Source organism: Poecilia formosa, unplaced genomic scaffold (assembly GCF_000485575.1).
Source record: "Poecilia formosa unplaced genomic scaffold, Poecilia_formosa-5.1.2 Scaffold14, whole genome shotgun sequence".
Lineage (NCBI taxonomy): Eukaryota > Metazoa > Chordata > Actinopteri > Cyprinodontiformes > Poeciliidae > Poecilia > Poecilia formosa.
In genome coordinates, this window is record NW_006799953.1 from 3,671,914 (window position 1) to 3,690,017 (window position 18,104).

The window sequence follows — 18,104 nt, forward strand, 5'->3', positions numbered from 1 at the left end:
GACTTATCAACAGACTTATTTCCGCTGGCTTGTCCTGCTTAGTGTCATACAGTGCCTAGAAAGAAAGAAAAAAATAGCGAAAAAAAGCCATTCGCCTCATGTTTGACATATATTCACTCTCAAATTTAGCATTAAAATCTGTCACTTCTTTCTGTGTTTGGGTTTGGTAACTTTAAAAAGCGTGAGGTAAACATTGTGCAGAGGGAGAATCGTTCCCAGTGTCACTGATCTGTTCTATAAACAGTTGGCACAATATGTAGCAAAACCCATCAATAATTTAGCTGCAGTCCAGTAATTCAAATGTAACAGAATATGGATATGCTTTTTTGGGGGAAATATTCTTCTTGGACTGCATTTAGTTTAGAAATTATCTGAAAATGTCAAACAAACCCAATTTATAGAGCTTAGCCCACTTTAAGTAATGCAGTTTCTTTAAGTCTTGCTGTCAGGCTAGCCTTCATACAAAGCCACCCCAGCTCTTCAAAATAAGAGAACTTCCTTTTTCTCAACACTGACTGTTGTTAATGTGTTTTCACAGTTTTTACTTAAATGTAGCTTATTAAAAAATGAGCAAGTCACACCATTTAATAGGAGCCATTTTGAAAAGATCTACATGTTAAATGCTGATGTGATAAATTAGGCCCGACGATAGATATTTGAATTAACTACACAATCTGCAACAAACTTGTCAACATATCTGTAAGTAAGTAGTCATGAATTGCCTACTAAAATATCTGGATCATATTAAAAAGTGAAGTGTAAATTACAAATGTGCTTCAGTTAGATTTATTTTATAGGATTTGTTTAGGGTGCTAATAGACAGGGCATCAAGAATTATATGGACAAGCATTTTCAAACATAGAATTTTTTTTTCTTTATCTTCTCGAAACACCTTTTATAATTTAACGTGATCTTGTTTTCTGACATTCTGTCAAAAAAGGATCTGAGCACCTGTGTCTGGGCCAGCGTGTCTCATTATCCTCCATCTTTGCCCACTTGTCCCCTCTCATCTTCCGTTTCTTCTCGTCCTACTTGCTCTTCTCTGTTCATCTGTGTCACTCCTTCTGTCTTGCCCCTGCGATCGACTGTAGCCTCGGGCTCAAAGGCTTGTTCACCAGCCTCTTTTCTAAAAACAGCCTGCTGCATTAAGCAGCTTTGCTCAAAACGCTGGCTTTCCAGCACGTCAACTGTTTTTAAGACCAGTCCAAAACCAAACATACTGAGCCTGTTTGAGGGCTGTCTCTGCTATAAGCTCTTTTTAACTTGTAGGGTTTTTTTTTTTACTTATGTCTTATAGCCAAAATTGAATCATAGAAAACGATCGGATAGTTTGCAACTTATTGTACTTCAATGGCTTTTTTGTCCCCCCCCTTTTTTGTGTTACAAATTCACGGCCATCTTTGAGCATTTTGATCTATATGGCCTCTGTAGACATGTCTCCTGTCCCTGGGCTTGTCCTGTGCATTAGACAGTTGACAGTCTCCTTATAGCAGAAATGAGGGGAGTGCTCTGTGACTGATGGAGCTCCTTTGTCACTGACAGGGGAGCTGCTGCTGGCAGTTTGGGGCCAAAGAACAGTACAGATTACATTAACATCAGTCAAGCTGTTGTCAGACTAGTAGGACATAAATAGGACCTTATTGATGCATAATGCAACAACTTTTCAACTTGACGTTTTCTCAGTAATAGAATGAGAGAGTGAGTCTGTGGCTAAAATGGCAATATGCCAGAAAGAATTTGCAGATAAGTATATATATATATATATAGATAGATAGAGAGGTACATCTCTGGAAAAAATTAAGAGACCACTTAAAATGATCAGTTTCTTTGATTTTACTTTTTTATAGGTATAAGTGTGAGTGACATTAACATTGTTCTTTTATTTTATGAACTACTGACAACGTGTCTCCAAAAATCCACACAAAATGTTTTATTTATTTAATGGTCAAAATAATGAAAAAGATGCAGCGCTTTCAGACCTCAAATAATACAAAGAAAACAAGTTCACATTCATGTAGAAACAACAATACTAAAGTTTTAACTCAGGAAGAGTTCAAAAGTCAATATCTGGTGTAATGACCATGAGGTTTTCAGTGGGGTTCAGTGCAGTGGTATCTTTTTTCCAGAGCTACAAATCTATGTATCTATATATATATATATATATATATATATATATATATATATGCGTACATACACATGTGTAGTTTGCATCAGGAGACCGTCTGTATGGGAATGGCAGTGGTTGAGTTCGAGAGTTTGTTTGCAGGAGTTAACAAAATAATCGAAACTATGTGTGCAGGAAATGGCATTTGGCAATTTTGTTGTCAAAAAGCCAGCTTGCAAACGTATTTTCTAATATTACCGTATCAGTTGTTATTAATTTGACCAGCTCACCACCACGTTTTCTCTACTTCGCTGAATATCATTTTGCTCTTAAAGTGCTTTGACAGCTTTGTAATGGAGAAAACAAAGCTTTTGACCTAGTCTGGCACAAGGAAAAAAAAAAAAAGAAGAAATCCAGGGAAGCCTTGACACAAAAATTGCACTGTGCTGTTTGATCATTACTGACATTGCCCCTACTGTGTCTCTCCTCCTTCTTCAGTACAGTCAGGTTCACAGAGACTCAGAAAATACAGGTGCAGGTGGAGAAAGAACTGGTTTGCCCCCTTAGAAAAATACCACTTTCCAGCCTTAAAGGGCCAGTGTGTTTTATGTGCCGTCATGAAAATTGACTCTTATGCGCTTTGACATGGAAATCCGTTTTTTAAGCAGCTGGAAATTTATTATACCCTTGAAAAGGATATAGTGCCTTGTAAAAATATTCATACGTCTTGAACTTTTTCACCTTTTGTCACTTTACAACTACAAGCTGTTAGAGATTTTACTGGAATTTTACGTGATAAGGGAGAAATACTCACGGCTTTTGGCATTTTCTCCAAGTGGCATGCATTTGTATTCAGCTTCTTTTTTTTCTGATATTTTTGAACAAAATCTGGTGTAACCAACTACCTTCATCTTTTTGGAGACTAGAGTCTACCAGTCAGTAGTTTATTCACACTAAAAAAAAAAGGCCTCAGAGTTGGGGTTTTTTTAGATAAAATTGGTGAACAAAGACTATCATGAAGACGAAGGAACGCAGCAGACAGATCAAGGAGAATGTTGTGGAGATTTAAAGCAGACTTAGGTTAAAAATATCTCAGATCAGTGATCTCATGTCTCATGTCTAAGAAAAACTATAAATTCCAAAGCAATAGCCGTCTACCTGATTTAACAGGCTGGGAACCCAAGATAACTTGGGAGGAGAAATCTGTTGACAGGACAACTGTTAGCTGTACAATCCACAATTGTGGACTTTACGAAAGAATTTTAAAAGTTGGTGAATATTTCAGGAAATCCGATCAAAGTCCTGCTTGACATGTAGCAAGCACTTGGAACAAGTTTTGTGGTTGCCGTGTAAAAAAAGCTAAGGTGTTCTGAATGGTATTGCAAGGCACAGTTTACATGACCACAGAAAAAGCTTTTTTGTGAAAGAATCAGTTTATTGGTGTCTTTGTGGACAAACTGTAATTCATTTGCTTCAAAAGGGACAGTCTGGGAATTTCCTGACCGTCCTCGTCTTTCTTTGCGCTCTAATCTTTCTTCCTTTCTGTGTGCACTCCTGAGGAAGCTCTGAGTTTGCGTGCTGCAGGCTCCAGGACGGGGGGGCGGGGGGTCGGAGAGGGGGAAAGGGAGGGAGCTGAGGACAGTTCCCCGGAGTCCGGACACCAAGGCCCCCGGGCCTCCGCAGCTCATAAACAGATGTGTCCTTGTCCCCAGCCAAGCGCAGCCACTCATGGCAAAGCAGGGGCCCAATAATTGTGAAGAATTGAAAGCTAAATATTGGCTTTATCTCCTCAGTAATAAAAGGGCCATGAAATTGATTTAATGCTGCAGCGCTTCTCTTGGGTGGCTTCTTACAGCGCGAGCGCAAAACAATGAGCAGCAGCCATCTATTAATTAACCCACCTAATCCTGCAAAGTTAATCTCTCACCACAACTTTGCCCGCAACTAACTTCCGAGCCACTGGGTCTATTGGGGGTGTCATGACAATGGCGGCGAGGAGAAGATAGATTCAGCACTTAGGAAAAAAGGAGGATGGGGTGAGGGGGTGGAGAGTCGGTGCGCGCCGCTCCGCAGAGCAACCTTGGGGGATGCTGTTGTTCAGATGTGAGGGTGCGTGGCCAATATTGGTACAGTGACAAAGTTAAAAACGGGCGTCGTTTGAGCGGGGGATTTTGGATTCGGCTGCAGTAGCAGCAGCACAAAGACGACTGACTTCAGTCGCCGTCTTCTTGGCTTTCGTCCACTCCGTTGCTGCCATCGCCAGTTTCATATTTGCTCCCGAGCTGTCAGACAGTCGGCAGGGAAAGCGCCGTGTCTTTTTCTTCTTCACCTGCCCGCCGGTCACAGCATGACAGCGCCTCACACCCAACACGCTCGCTCGCTGACACGTTGAGTTCGCCGAGTTGTGAATTACCTCCTTCTCGGCCGGCTGATGAAAAGTTACGTGTTTTTCTCTTTGGCTGCGGCTCATCTGACCCTGCCCTCTCACCCCCTCCGCCCCTCATCATCTCATTGGTCTTTTTATTTTATTTTTTTTCTCTCCGTAAGCCTCTCTTCTTCGAGAGGCGGCGGAACAAAGCAGGCTCAGAAAATAGGTCACCTGCTGGTGCTCCTCTCACCTCCACAGCAATCGAAAAAATGTATCCTCAAAGGCACCCGGTACCATTCCGAGAAAAGCCTAAACCGCCGGCCTTCAACCAGAAATGCATCCTGGCATGGAGAAGAAACCTCCACATTTAACTTTGAAACAAACAAAAAAAAAAACTATGTAGAAAAACTCCAACTGTGGGAATTTGGAGATCTTTTTTTTTTTCTTTGCTAGTGAGGAAAAGAAGCTCCTGTGGAGATAATTTTATCTCTGATTAGGCATAGACGGTGTTGAGCCCAGAGTGAGGAATCTCATCACCACTGCTAATGACATGCCATTCCTGTGCTGAGAGAAGAGCGCGAGCCCTGGGCATGGACTAGCCTCTCTCTCAGCCACCTCTAGCAGTTGTGTTCATTAGGGCCAACGATGTAATTACAATTCACAGATCCTGCTTCGGCTTAATTACACTCTGATTATTGGGCTGATATTTGTTGAAATTATCACACCCTCAGAAAGTGGAGTTATATTTGCAAGAAATTAAACCTTATTTCATAAGTGTGTCTTAAACCGACAATTTGGGACTGATTTGTAAACGGGAATATAAACACGCTTTAAAGCCTGGGGAGGGGAGCGGGGGGAGAAAAAAAGAGAGAGGTGTTCAATCGAAACGTAAGCTCGCAGATGTAAACATGTGAGTGACGGATCATCCGACAGATGCCTCCGTCTGATTGTAGGAAGTGTTTTTTTCTCGCGCTCTCCGTATCGTCCACCCGAATAGCCTCAACAGAAAGCAAAAAAACGTGGAATGAATTACCCTGGATTATTCTGCATCCATTGAAAGTCGCCATAATTGGGAGCGCTTGGATAAATTCACCAATTGTCCCCGGAGGTGGGGCTATTATGGCCGTGTCTGTGCAGCTCAGAAGTGTCTATAGACTTTTATGTGAACAATGTGACATAAACAGCCTCAGAGTCAAATTATTACACAACTGTAATCAGGGACTGAAGTCAGTTTGCTCAAAGTTTTCTGCTACACAGCATAAATTTGCCCTTTTAGGGGGGGAATGTAGCTGAATCTGAAACGTGAAAAGATATATATATATATGTATAAAGAAATACAGTACATTAAATAGGTATTTTCCCCTTTACAAAAACAGATTTTGATATCAAACAAAGATGAAGTGTGTAAATGTAAAAAGCTGTTTGGAAGTTATAACTCCTTTGAATTTAGAACGAAAGCAATTCAAACCAAACTATGCAAAACTAAAAGTTATTGCCACCTGAACTTAATGCCATCAAGAGAAACTAACCGACAATAAGTCTTTTCCATCACTCTGGAGGAATTTTGGCCCATTTTTCTTTGCAGAACCAACATGGAGACTGTTGAAGATTCTGACTCAGCATTTCACTCAGATTCTATTTTAGACTTTGACTAGGCAACTCCAAAACGTATCTTTTGTGGAGGTTTCAGCCATCCAGAGGTGAATATAAGGTCAGAAACTGATGGGTGCAAATTCTTCTTCAGGATTTTCTGGAAGAGAGCAAAACTCCTGCTGCTGTCAATTATGGCAAGTCTTCCAGGTACCGAAGCACTAATTCAGGCTCTGACCATCACAATACAACCACCGTGGTTCAGTGTCAGTGTGATTTTCATCAGACGTAACAAGACTCACACCTTCAAAAAAAAATCCACATTTGTCCCCATCAGTTGACAAATTATTCTCCAAAGTTACTGGTGTTCATTAGGATGTTTTTTTTGTTTGTTTTTTTTTTTAAAAATGTGAGACAGACTTTACTGTTTCCTGTGGCATGGAACTGGATGTATTTGTCACCAATCTCAACATGAACCTTCACCTTAACTCAGGCGAGTGCTGTAGTTTGGATCCTGTTCTGGTTTCTCATGACTTCCAGGCTGATAATTGATGCTCTCGTCACTTTTCCACTTTTCTCCGTTTGTGAATAATGCCTCTACATGTGGTTCGTTGAAAACCCCCAGACTTAAATTTATTTTTTTTAGGTGTTTTAGCCTACATGATGTTTAGCATGTTTGGGTAGCTCCCTTCTCTTAACTTCTAGGTTTGCTCAGGTCATTCTTGTGTGATTTGAAGAATTGCTTGACAACAGAAAAAATGTAAGTACTTAAGTATAAAAAAGAAGAAATCTTTCAGGCTATTGCTAACTAGCTGATAATATACTCTTGCTAGCTAGATAGATAACTTTTCCATCTATCATTGCTAAGTGCGAATTTATCAGCAGTTGTCTGGACAAAGTTTGTCAATCACCTGTCTTACCTGCTGAAGAATTTTATTTCAGCAAAGTTGTTGCTCTCGAGGGAAATACAGCTGAGAAGGAGGAGAGTGCAGAACCAATAGAGAACGGAGCCATGATGACAAATAAGGGAAATGATTCAAAAGGAATGGCATTTAATGTTTTCATAATTATATGTTTATATGTACATGCATAGGCGATTATAATGCACATTTCTGTCATTACACAGGTCTTAAATTTCATTCATAATGGTCTTTAAAAGTCTTAAATTTGAGTTGGTGAAACCTGCAGAAGCCCTGTCCAAAGAGTGCCAGAACCCCTCTAGAGCAGGTGATCCATTAAAACCCCCTCCTGTTTTCACACACACACACACCAGGGCTCTGGGTGTCACTCCGGACTCCGCAGGTGTCTGCTGGTAGCCGTCGCCCCGACATGAACCCCCCCGGCTCTGAGGGCTGTGTAGCCTGATCCCACGGCTCAGCGTTGGCATCAACGTTGTGCCGTCGCTCATCCCATGTGCAGGAAGTGATGCACGCGTGTGTATGTGTGTGTTTGTGCCCGCAGGCTTCCCAGCGACGGCATACGGACCGGTGGCGGCGGCGGCGGTAGCAGCAGCGCGTGGCTCAGGTAGGGGGGCCCGTGGAAGAGGCGGCTACTTGGCGTACCCACAGAGCACAGGGCCAGGTAAACGCTCTGTCCATGTTCTGTGTGGCTGCTGCTCTCTTCAACTTCTCCTGCTCTGCTTCTCCCAATAGACGTAGTCCTCTAAAACCTTAACACAAATAGCAACGACATGTAGCTTAGACTAATTCCTAGCTTGACATGTACATTAAAACAATGCAATTTGCTTAAAAGAATAACCTGCAATTTAATTTGGGGTTTGCAAAAATAATAAAAATGTAAAAATCAGCCACAACAGAGCAAGTCTTGTACTAAATGTTCCCAGATAATTAGATTTCTAAAAGTAATAGATATTTTTTGTCGTTTTAATTTGGCTCGGTTGATGAAATTGCAACCAATCCTTGAAAAAAATTATCGTAATAAAATATATGGTGTGATCTAAACTTATTCTTTGAACAGCTTTGATTGTAAAAATGTTACAAATTGACCATAAGACAAAAGTATTGTAGCTTCTGTCTTTCCAAGTAAATATGGTAGATATGTTTTTTATCATTTGGCATCATTTTATCATTTAATTCACATTGTTTCACTGTATTGGTGGATTGTCTCCGTAAAGGTTAAAGCTTTGAGGAAATACAATATCAGACAAGTCAGCCATTCTACTTCTTTTCCCATCGTCTTCTTTGTAATCATTCTTTTTATATCAGATGTATCCATATTTTAGAGTCGATATTTGCAAGGATGCTCAAACGTTTTGACAATACAACCACAAGTGTCGACGTGTTTTGTCAGAGTTTGTTGTAATAGACCAACACGAAGTAGTGCATAATTGTGAAGTGAAAGAAAAATGCTAGAAGGTGAACTTCCACTCTACTCTCGATTCTTGTTCAGCCTCTAGCAGGTTTTCTTCCAGGATTGCTCTGTGTGTAGCTTTGTCCACTTTCACATCAGCTACGACGAGCTTTATCCTGAAGAAAGCCGTCCCCACAGCATGTTACTGCCACCATCGTGTTGACTCCATGTTCGTGTTGAGGATTGGGATTTGTTTGATAAACCTTCAACTCTGTATCTACCTTCTCCCTGAATTTACTTAATGCTGGTCTAATACATCAAATCAAGATTAAAAAGAAGAAAAAAAAACATTGACGTTTTTGGTTGCAAAGATGCAAGACGCTATAATTACTGTCAAAGTTTTACTTCTATCTTAGTGGCTTAGAAGTAAGCGCAGCTGTTTAAACAGAGATTAGGTGCATTTATATTTACTCCAGTAAACCATGCTGTCTGTGCACATCCTGTCACGACAGACAGATTTCTGCAGTGACACTTGGTACCAAAAACAGGATGCTGGTTTCTTTCCGTCTTAAACAGCATTGATCAGCGTGTCTACTTCATTTAGACATCCTGCTTTTCCCACCCTTACAACTGTAGATCATTCAATAGCTGTCAATAACGGCTTCCCCTGACTGAACACACAGCCTGCTGCCTTTAAAAGAGGGGGTGCCTTCACTAATCAGCCATACCATTAGGAACTTGCTGGAGAGAGTGTGTTTGTTACTCAGATCCCACCTGGTTTGTGCAGTAGCTCAAAAAAATAAAGTCAGCAGATAACCTCTGTTTAACATCGTGCGATGTGAAATGAACTCCCTTAAACAAGGAGAGCAACGGCAGCAGCGTATGAAAACTACACGTCTGCAAATTCCCACTCTTGTCCCACTTCGAATTTAATTCAAATCAACAAAGGGAACGTCGGAGGGCAATCAGGTGCTATTTCTTTTGCGTCGGGTGGTTTGATTTAGCATTTTCAAAACAAACAATTTGGCCTGACAATCGCTGCGAGCATTACTAAGAAGCAGGAATGTTGATTTGGGGTTAGCAGCAGCCGCGAACCAGGAGGCTTGATGGCAGCCATTATGTACAGTTTAATTCTGACAGCTGCAAATGGAAGGAAGACAAGTAAATGATTATGAACAGAGGCTGAGAGGTGGCGCGCTAGAGGGGAAAACGGTGACATCATGGGCCGTTTTTTTTTTTAGAGCGGTTAAACAGTCGAGGGAATATAAAGATGGTCCGTCCTTTCTTAGAACGAGGGAAAACGATTTTAGAAAACAACAATAGCAGCATCAGAATGAGAGATTTAAGATAATCAACATGCAACTTATGTTTTTAACTTTTTTGGCCAATATTGATTTATTATGCTGCGTTGTAGCCTTTGTGATGAGGCTGAAGGATTCATGCGTGAAGGTCTCAGCACTCCATACAGACACAAACCAACAGGAGGACTCAGATTGCTCAGGTTTGACCGTCCTACGTTTGTGCCGTCTGGGGAAATGCGGCTGCATCTCTCCATCCCATCTTACGGTTTCATTTGCAGCGGTCGGCCTAGTGTCGGCTAAGGAATGGCAATTCTCCTAGTCTCTTTTTTTTTTTTTTTTGCTAAATTTTTTAATTGTTTTGGCCAAACAAGGGTTTTTTTTTTTTTCTGTTGTTGGTGGGAAAAAAGGGGTCCTTTTTAAAAGTGGGGATTCTTTGTGCTTTGACTCCACCTACAGTTCCCACAGAGCACCACAGGTTGTACATATACATATGTTTGTCTACGTTGAGCCGGTTTGATAGAAGCAAAGTCTATGCGGTGTCAGCTGTTAAGTCACAAGAAGTCCAGGAAGAGGCATCCTCACCCATAAGGATTTTTCTTGGGTGTATGCAAATATATGACAATGACCCTTTTTGTGCAGCGTTTTTGTGTGCAGTGGTGCTTATCTGCACATCGTCGGCGATTCGCACAGATTGTCGTTGGCATGTGGGACACATTTTCCGTCGCTGGGAGAGGGCACTTGCTCCACTTCCAGTGTTCAACAGACAAAAATGACAGCTGCTCACTTCCCCTCTCTGTGACAGACTGCGGCCGATGACAAGGTGTATTTTGGATGTCTCTCTGTGTCCTGCTTCTTGCAGAAAACACCCCCCTGAACACTGCCGCAGTGGTGTAAAGCACCAACAGCCACTAAAAGATGTGGCTCCTGCTGCATTGTCTATTAGATCCTATTGCTCACTTCTGTCTTTGATTAATTTGCGCCTTCTATCAACACCCAATGCGCCTCTTGCATACTTATGCAGTCCCTTGCCAAAAGTAATAACACCCTGTTAGCCCGGGATTTAGTGTAGTGGACCAACACAAAGCGATGCAGAATCAGAAAATGGAAGTGACATGATTTTAAAATGATTAAAATCTGAAAAGCGCTCAGATGAGGCCAGACTTGTTGCGTATTTTCAAAATGATATAAAGCTAACACCTCGCTTGACTTCGAACTGACTATCCTCGCAGTGAAACGTATTGAAACGTATTGGTGGCAGCATCATCCTGTGTGCGTGCATTTCTTCAGCAGGAAGCCTGAAGCTGCTGTGGAGGCGGATTTTAAAAATCAACAGGTGTGAAGTAGGCAAAAAATGAAAACAAAATGGCTACAAGCCTAGTGTCTTTAAGAGGAGCGGGAATGAAAAAACACATTCCTGTCATGTCGGATGAAACTCGATTAGCCCACATGCAAGTACACAGACAGGAGAACAAGAAAAGTTCAATGGGTTTATTGTAGCGGGGAGGAAAATCAACTGGTGCGAGCGGCGGGCAGCAGCACCAACAGCACACTGAGAGAAAAAAGGGGAGATGGTGAGTTGAGGTGGTGGAACCTTGCGTAGCTTCAGAGATAAACAGAAGAACTTACGGGTGTGGGTGGTATAGAGAAGACTTGGAGGGGTCTGCGATTCTGGGTTTCACTTTCCTTGGTTTTCGGGGGGGGGACGGACAGGTCGGCCAGGGCCTCAGAGCGTCTGAGCGAACGGCAACCCACTTGAGGCGGCGAGGATGGGTTAGGCGTTCCGCTTACAGATGGGGGGCGAACGTCCTGATCCGGATGCTCGGGTGGTCTGCAAAGATCAAAAAGGGCGGGTTACTCGGAGAGCCGAAACAGGAAAAAACACAGCGATCAAACGAGGGCAAGAAGGCCGAGAGTGAGTACCAAAACTTAGTCAACAACCTGGCGTCGAAGTGTTGGCCACCGCCTCTCTTAAGCTGCAGGTAAGAGCGTAATTGCTGACCGGTGTGTAGCTGACGCAACAGGTCCGTCCCCCGAGCAGCCGTCTCCAGGACTCCACCTAGAGGAGAAAACCAACCCCCACCTCCACCCAGAACCTAACAATTCCCTGAAGTTTAGCAGAAACCCAAGCTGTTCCTTCTCATGCTACCAAACTCAACCGATCACAGTATCACTCATTTCTAGTCTGTATTCACAACCAACAGGTAGCTTATAAAACAGTATGAAGAAACATCGGTTGAAATGTATCCCAAAAGGTTCACAGCTAACTGAGGCTAACTGTGTTTATACATAATATTGACTCCGGGTGGCTGAAGTCAGATACATCCCACACTTTTCAGACTTTCATTTGTGGAATATGTAGAAACCCATGTATTATTTTTCATTCATTTCACAATTCTGCAACATTTTTATGCTGCCCTTTCTTATAAAATACCAACGATTACATTAAAGTTTGGTGCTATAAGGTGACCAAATGTAAAACTGATACAGGGGAAATAAAAGTTTGACATAAAAATAGTACATTGAAAGTGTGTTGATGAGAAAGACATGTTTTGTTTCATGAAACCCAAATGTGAGGCGTTTGTGTAACTATTGCAAAAGTGAGGCCTTAGTCTTGGTTTAAAGAGGCTTTTTGCTGCCCTGATCTCCACCGTGTAGCTTGTTGCACAGCACGGACCGGTCCCGGAGCACTTTTTGTAGGCTTGTTTCAGAGGCTGTAGCTTTAGGTGGGAGGGAGATCACAGAGATCTGGCTACAGCGCAGAGTTTACCATTGCCTGGAGCTAGAGAGGAGCCAACCCCGTACTCTGCTTTGTAATCTGCCGTTGCCGTTTTGAATCTGGTTTGAGCTGCAGTGAGGCCCCCCTGGAAGTCCGATTGGCAAAGTACGGTGGCTGGGATGAAATTCTGCATGGGAAGGCCTGAAGAAAAAGGAATAAGGCAGTTCTAGTGCAGGCAGCAACATGCTGAATTCATGCAGTTCAGCCTCAGGTTCAGCGCTAAGAAGTCTAATTTACATAAATCAGTATCAAATAATAGTGAACAGCTATGTGATGACTGCGATATATGGTGAGAAATCATCTAAACCACTCTGCAACAGCATCCAACTCTTGCAGCCGACCGACGTTAACTATCTGATGAAAAGACGGTTTCATATTCTGAAGCTCTCTCTTTATAAAGTCAGCCTATTTGCAATCTTTCAGATAAAAAGTGAGATGCAGATGAATACTGACACTTCAGAGAACTTCAGAGTTGTCTCAGTTGTCTTCATAGATCCAGAGTTTACCTGTAGCGCACTCAAAACAAATTCTGCTGCATTCTGCTGATTTCTTTGTTTCAACTCCGAGTTAGCCGTGGGGGAATTATAAGGTTAAAAAAAAAAAAAAGAAAAAACGTGTGAATGTGAGAGAATCTTCACATCATTAGAAACCCATTCTAATGATGATTAGATGGCTACTGCGTATCTTTGTTCTTCTCTCTACTCGTCTTCCACACGCTTTTTTTCCCCCCCTCTCCATCGCAATCCACTGACAGAAAGAAGAAAACTTATGTGACAGACATTTTTAAATTAAGATTAATATCAATTCCCTCCCAACAAGTTCTGTGATGTACGGCCGTGCCCAAGAGGAGAGGAGGAGTGGCTGTGTGCGGAGAACTTAATCAGCCTGCCTCATAGTGAGCTCGGGTCCATTTGTCCCAGATGCTAATCTGTGGAGCTCAGCTCCGAGGCCAGCCGCTCTCTCCCCGTATTTGGTGTGAAGAATCATGAGCAGACATGCCAAGTCCGTCCTGCCTTGCTCACGTTTTTGTCTCGAGGCCTAGGGAAACGGTTGACACAAGAGGGAGGGCAAAGCGTCCCTTTGCACCCCCCCCTCCCCCCTCCACCGCAGAGAGCGGTGGCTCTCTCACAGCTGTGGGGAGCAGATGCTCGGAGGTTACAGGCACAGGCCTTCAGGGACGTCAGCGCTTTGCCCTCCAGGGGCCGTGCTCAAAACACTCTCTCCAAAGAAAACTTGGAGGAAGTAATCTTCTGCAGCCCTAATAGTACATGCATGGAATAAAATTAGATCCGTCTCATCAACGGAGGGGCTTTATATTCCATTTAAAGTAGTTTGGAAATACGGTAACACGCGTCCATCATGGGGGTTAACCCCTTATCGCCTGGATTTATATCCAATTTATATCCAGTGTTGCAAAGCAATGTCGCTGTGTGTTTGCAGTCACATTTTTTGTTTGAATTATGCCAAAAATTAATGTAAATTTAGGCATGATATGAATTAGTAGCATTAGAAAGGAGGAAAACCCATTTATATGACACTGTGTTGAGACCAGAACACATTTGATGCTAATTTATGGCGCCCAGAAAGGGATGATGTCATATTAATTTAAGGCTTTTTTATGATCCATTTCAACTACTTTTTTTTTTTTTCATGCTTGATTAATAGCATAGCGGACAATGTCTGGGATTTAAAAAAAAAAACAAAAAAAAAACGAACTGGGTACATAAGTTTCAATTGATTGCTGATTTTCATTGATCAACACAGGTTCAGAAATAAACTTTTAGGCTCAATATATACCTAGATTCCCTCACATATGCTGGAGAGAAATTATGTGCCTGTTGATTCAGAGAAAATGTGGGCGACATATTTTAGCATTTTCCCATTTTTTCTTTCTAAAAGGAGTTATAATGTGTATTTGTGACCTCTGATGTGGTCCATTTCATCAGGTAATGCTAGTCTACTTTACTGATGATAAAACCAGTTCTACTGTGTGGTTGGGATTATGAATCATTTAACTTTCAACCTCAGAGAAAAGGAAATTGTCAGTGTGTTCAAAATTAAGCTGTTTAGACACAATAATATTACATATAGTTGAAGGAATTGAAGTTGAGAATTAAAAACTCTGTCATCTGCCAAGCATGGTGGTGCAAGTGTCATGCTAAGGGCCCAGTCTGGCCTGGAGGCTGTGCAAAGACGGCGCACTCCCTCCACACGTTTCAGCCTCCGCTCTACATATAGATGGTTGAAACTTTCCCACAGGATAATAATCTCAAACTCACGTCAATGGAAAAGATAAAAGCAGGCTGACATGAAGAAGCTATAATGAATGTATCCAACATTTGTTAACAAACAGTGCACGGATTAGTATCACTGGCTGTTTAATTTATGTAGATGGTCATTACATGTCGGCAGTCTCACTGTCAGATTTCACTCCCCGTGACTCAGATTTCTTCTGAGCACTTAAGCCTGACCGGACACACTTGAAAAAAGGAAAGGAAAAAAAAAACAGTCAGCCAAAAGGCCAGCGCTGTCAACTCTAAACCTGCTCGCGATGGAATAATCTGTGCCGACTGTCGATAACTGAGTGCCCTTTCTCAGTCCCAAGTAAACCAGATGCCTCTCGGGTTAAAATCTGCATTCAAAATCATTTAGTGTGGTCTGCATGGGCTTTTCCCTGCAGGGAAACCAATGTCAGCTGATTCATTTCGCTGCTAAATTGTTTTCTGTGTTCACATTTCCTCTTCCCTTCCTGTAACTCTTCAGAATCGTTTCCCAACCGTGGTTGGGAAACAAAAATATGGATCAGCAAGTCCTTTTTTTTTGTTACTTTATTCCACACTTGAAAGAAACACAAAGAAAATGGAAAAGCAGGCATAAAATTTAAAGTAAAGAAAACAGAGGCCTGAGTATGGGTGAGTTAATCCAAGAAGAAATCATCTGTTAAAATTCATTAGCCAAGCCTCTCTGAACACAAAATGAAAAGACATTAAATATGTATTATTTATGAAATGTCTGTGCTCTCTGAAAAGAGTGTCTAGTGCTGTTAATTACTCAGCCATTCATACAGAAAAGATTATTTCAAATGGAAAGTGAAAGCAAGGCCAGACAGCAAAAGAGCTGTTAGTTTCTTTCACACTATTTTAAAAATGACATTGGTGAAAATGGAGGAGCTAATTATGGTAGCTCTAAAATTCAAAGCTAATTTAAGGAGCCGCGTGTCAGCTTTATTGACATCTTCTGCAGAGCGATGTGGTTTAAGGCCCGCCGAGGAATCTTACTGCTGCCGCGAGGGAGACGGAGGAGTGACTGCATGAACGATTCCTGCTTGATGGCATGAAAATAACTTTTGGTGATAGATTGTTGCGTTCCCCAGGTTCCAGTATTTGTCGACTGAGCAAATAACTGTGCTGGTTATTTATAGAGAGTGCTCTGTGAAAGTATTCACACCACATAAACATTTTCTTCTTATTTTTTTTTTTTTTTTTAACGGGGAGATAAAAACAAAAGGTTTCTATTTTCTCATTTCATCATAATTATGTGCCTATAAGGTTGGGCGATTGGACGACAGGCTGAGCCCTTTAGGACGGTTTTTATTTTTAACCTTGGGCCTCTGAGTTACTCTCTTAATTATAATAGAAATGCTTGATTGAAGTCAAAAGACGCAGCTCACAGAAGAAATAACTAATGCGTAATGGCGCACGCAAACTCCTTCCAGCTGCAAGAAAAGGTTTTACTTTCTCCAGAGCGCCTCCATGTGCAGCGGCGATTTATTTTCTCAAACATAGAACAGAAAGGCGGCATCCTAAGGTCAGAAAATACTTTTATTTAAATAGTAACTGCAATGGTAGATTTGAGAAAAACTGACTGGCTTTTCTCCTCCAGTTTAATAATACTTACTACCGTTGAACTACCTATTTTACAGGTTCAAGCATGAGAAAACAAGTACAAAATGAAACAAAAAAGTAAAATAAAAATAGTATCCAGCAAACATATGCACTTAGATTAAAAAATAAAATAAAATCTGCTGCAGGCTAAGTCTTTTCTGAGCAATTTGGCTCATTCACAGTAAATACATGAGTGAAACATCAAAAAAAAAAAATAGGCTATTTCTTCTGGATAAACCGTAGAAATGCTTCAAATCAAGCATATTTACCCTTATGTAGATTTAGCAGTGTATGCAATTGGTATTTGATAATTTTATGTCCGGTATGTATATTTTCCTGGAAAATAACAAAAAAGATGCAGTGCTTTCAGACCTCAAATAATGCAAAGAAAACGAGCTGATAATCATTTAGAAACAACAACACTAATGTTTTAACAGTAACATTAGTCAGGAAGAGTTCAGAAAGCAATGAAAATAACCATGAAGTTTTCAATGGGATTTGGTGCAAATATTTAAATTAAATTTTAATTTTTTGCAGAGCTGTACATCGCCCATTGCAATTTGTTGTGGTGACATCGATTGGGAAAATGTTGCGTATCACCCACTCTTAGTGGTCTATTACATAAAATGTAAAACATATTGAAGTTTGAATTTGTATCGTGGTAAAAACCTCAGTGGGTATAAAAACTTTTACAAGCCACTGCATGTTAAAAATGAGTCATTTTGTTGATCGTTAGATGAAAGTCGGCTTCATTTAAGTGTTATGTTAACATTAAGACGAAAAAAAATCCACGTTAAGCATTTAGTTTCCTGGCTTCTAAGGAAACTACAAGTTACATATTTTTTCCCACCCTGAAATCTCAAGAGGCTCTGTATTATCATAAGTGTGATCAATTTTATTTTCTAAGTAGGGAGAACAAGAGAAGAAGTACTTTCAAGGTTTGTGATTCCTCCTTAAAGGCAGTCACCTGGCAAAGTGGGAACAAGAGCAGGGCATTTATCCACTTACAGAGTGCCACCCCGATGATGTCAGTAACAGATGACTGCAGGACACTCCCCCCTCCATTGCTTCACAGCCAGTTTTGGTCATTGAGGGCAGGGAGGGAGGACGGGGGGGATGGAGTGGGTGCAAGGGAGATAATTATCAGTATAAATGAAGCCCCGCAAACGATTCGCACTGCTGGGCCCCCTGATCCAGTCTCCAAGGCAACCTCAGCACGCTCATTTGTTTTGTAGATGAGTAATTACATCCAATTAGTGACCAGTGGAAAAAAAAAAAAAAAGAAAGAGTCCAAGAAAGGCCCATTGTTCCGGATAGATTGTGTGAATATTAATAGTGGGACGGTCTGAGGCACATGGCGATATGATCGGTGATACTAATGCAGCTGTGGGCACACTTTGCCCGGTCTCACGCTGCATAACGGATCAGATAACCACTGATGAAAATATATGGCTCCGGAAAATGTGTGCCTGCGTGTCGGAGTTCTACTCTTTTCCCAGCTTTCTCCCCCCAGCCCATCTCCCCGAATGCGGCAAGCATGCCAGCTTCTTACCTGAGCCTCCCACACGTGCAAACAATACAGCAGCATGCCTGCTGCCAGCTCCTCGCTCTTTATTATTTGTTCAAATGTAATATAAAGTCAGAAAACATTTCCTGATGTGACATATGGAAGAAAAACTTTCGCCGCGCAGCGCTCTGTGTCACAGTGTATTGGTTCCTTTAGTTTATGTCACCACCTACAGATACTCGCCTGATATGTGGGATTTGTCAG

At 41.6% G+C, this 18,104-nt stretch overlaps 1 protein-coding gene across 7 annotated transcripts in view; it reads left to right on the top strand.

The window, feature by feature from the left end:
* The window catches only part of LOC103133943 (RNA-binding protein Musashi homolog 2), a 130,373-nt gene that overhangs the window by 89,127 nt on the left and 23,142 nt on the right, over window positions 1-18,104 (top strand). For 5 of the 7 annotated variants that reach the window (XM_007545939.2, XM_007545938.2, XM_007545940.2 and 2 more), the window contains exon 5: window positions 7,524-7,643. In XM_007545939.2, the coding sequence (XP_007546001.1) occupies window positions 7,524-7,643 (120 nt within the window). The remainder of the gene's footprint in view (window positions 1-7,523; window positions 7,644-18,104) is intronic. The other 2 variants (XM_016668327.1, XM_016668329.1) reach the window with 1 other exon arrangement.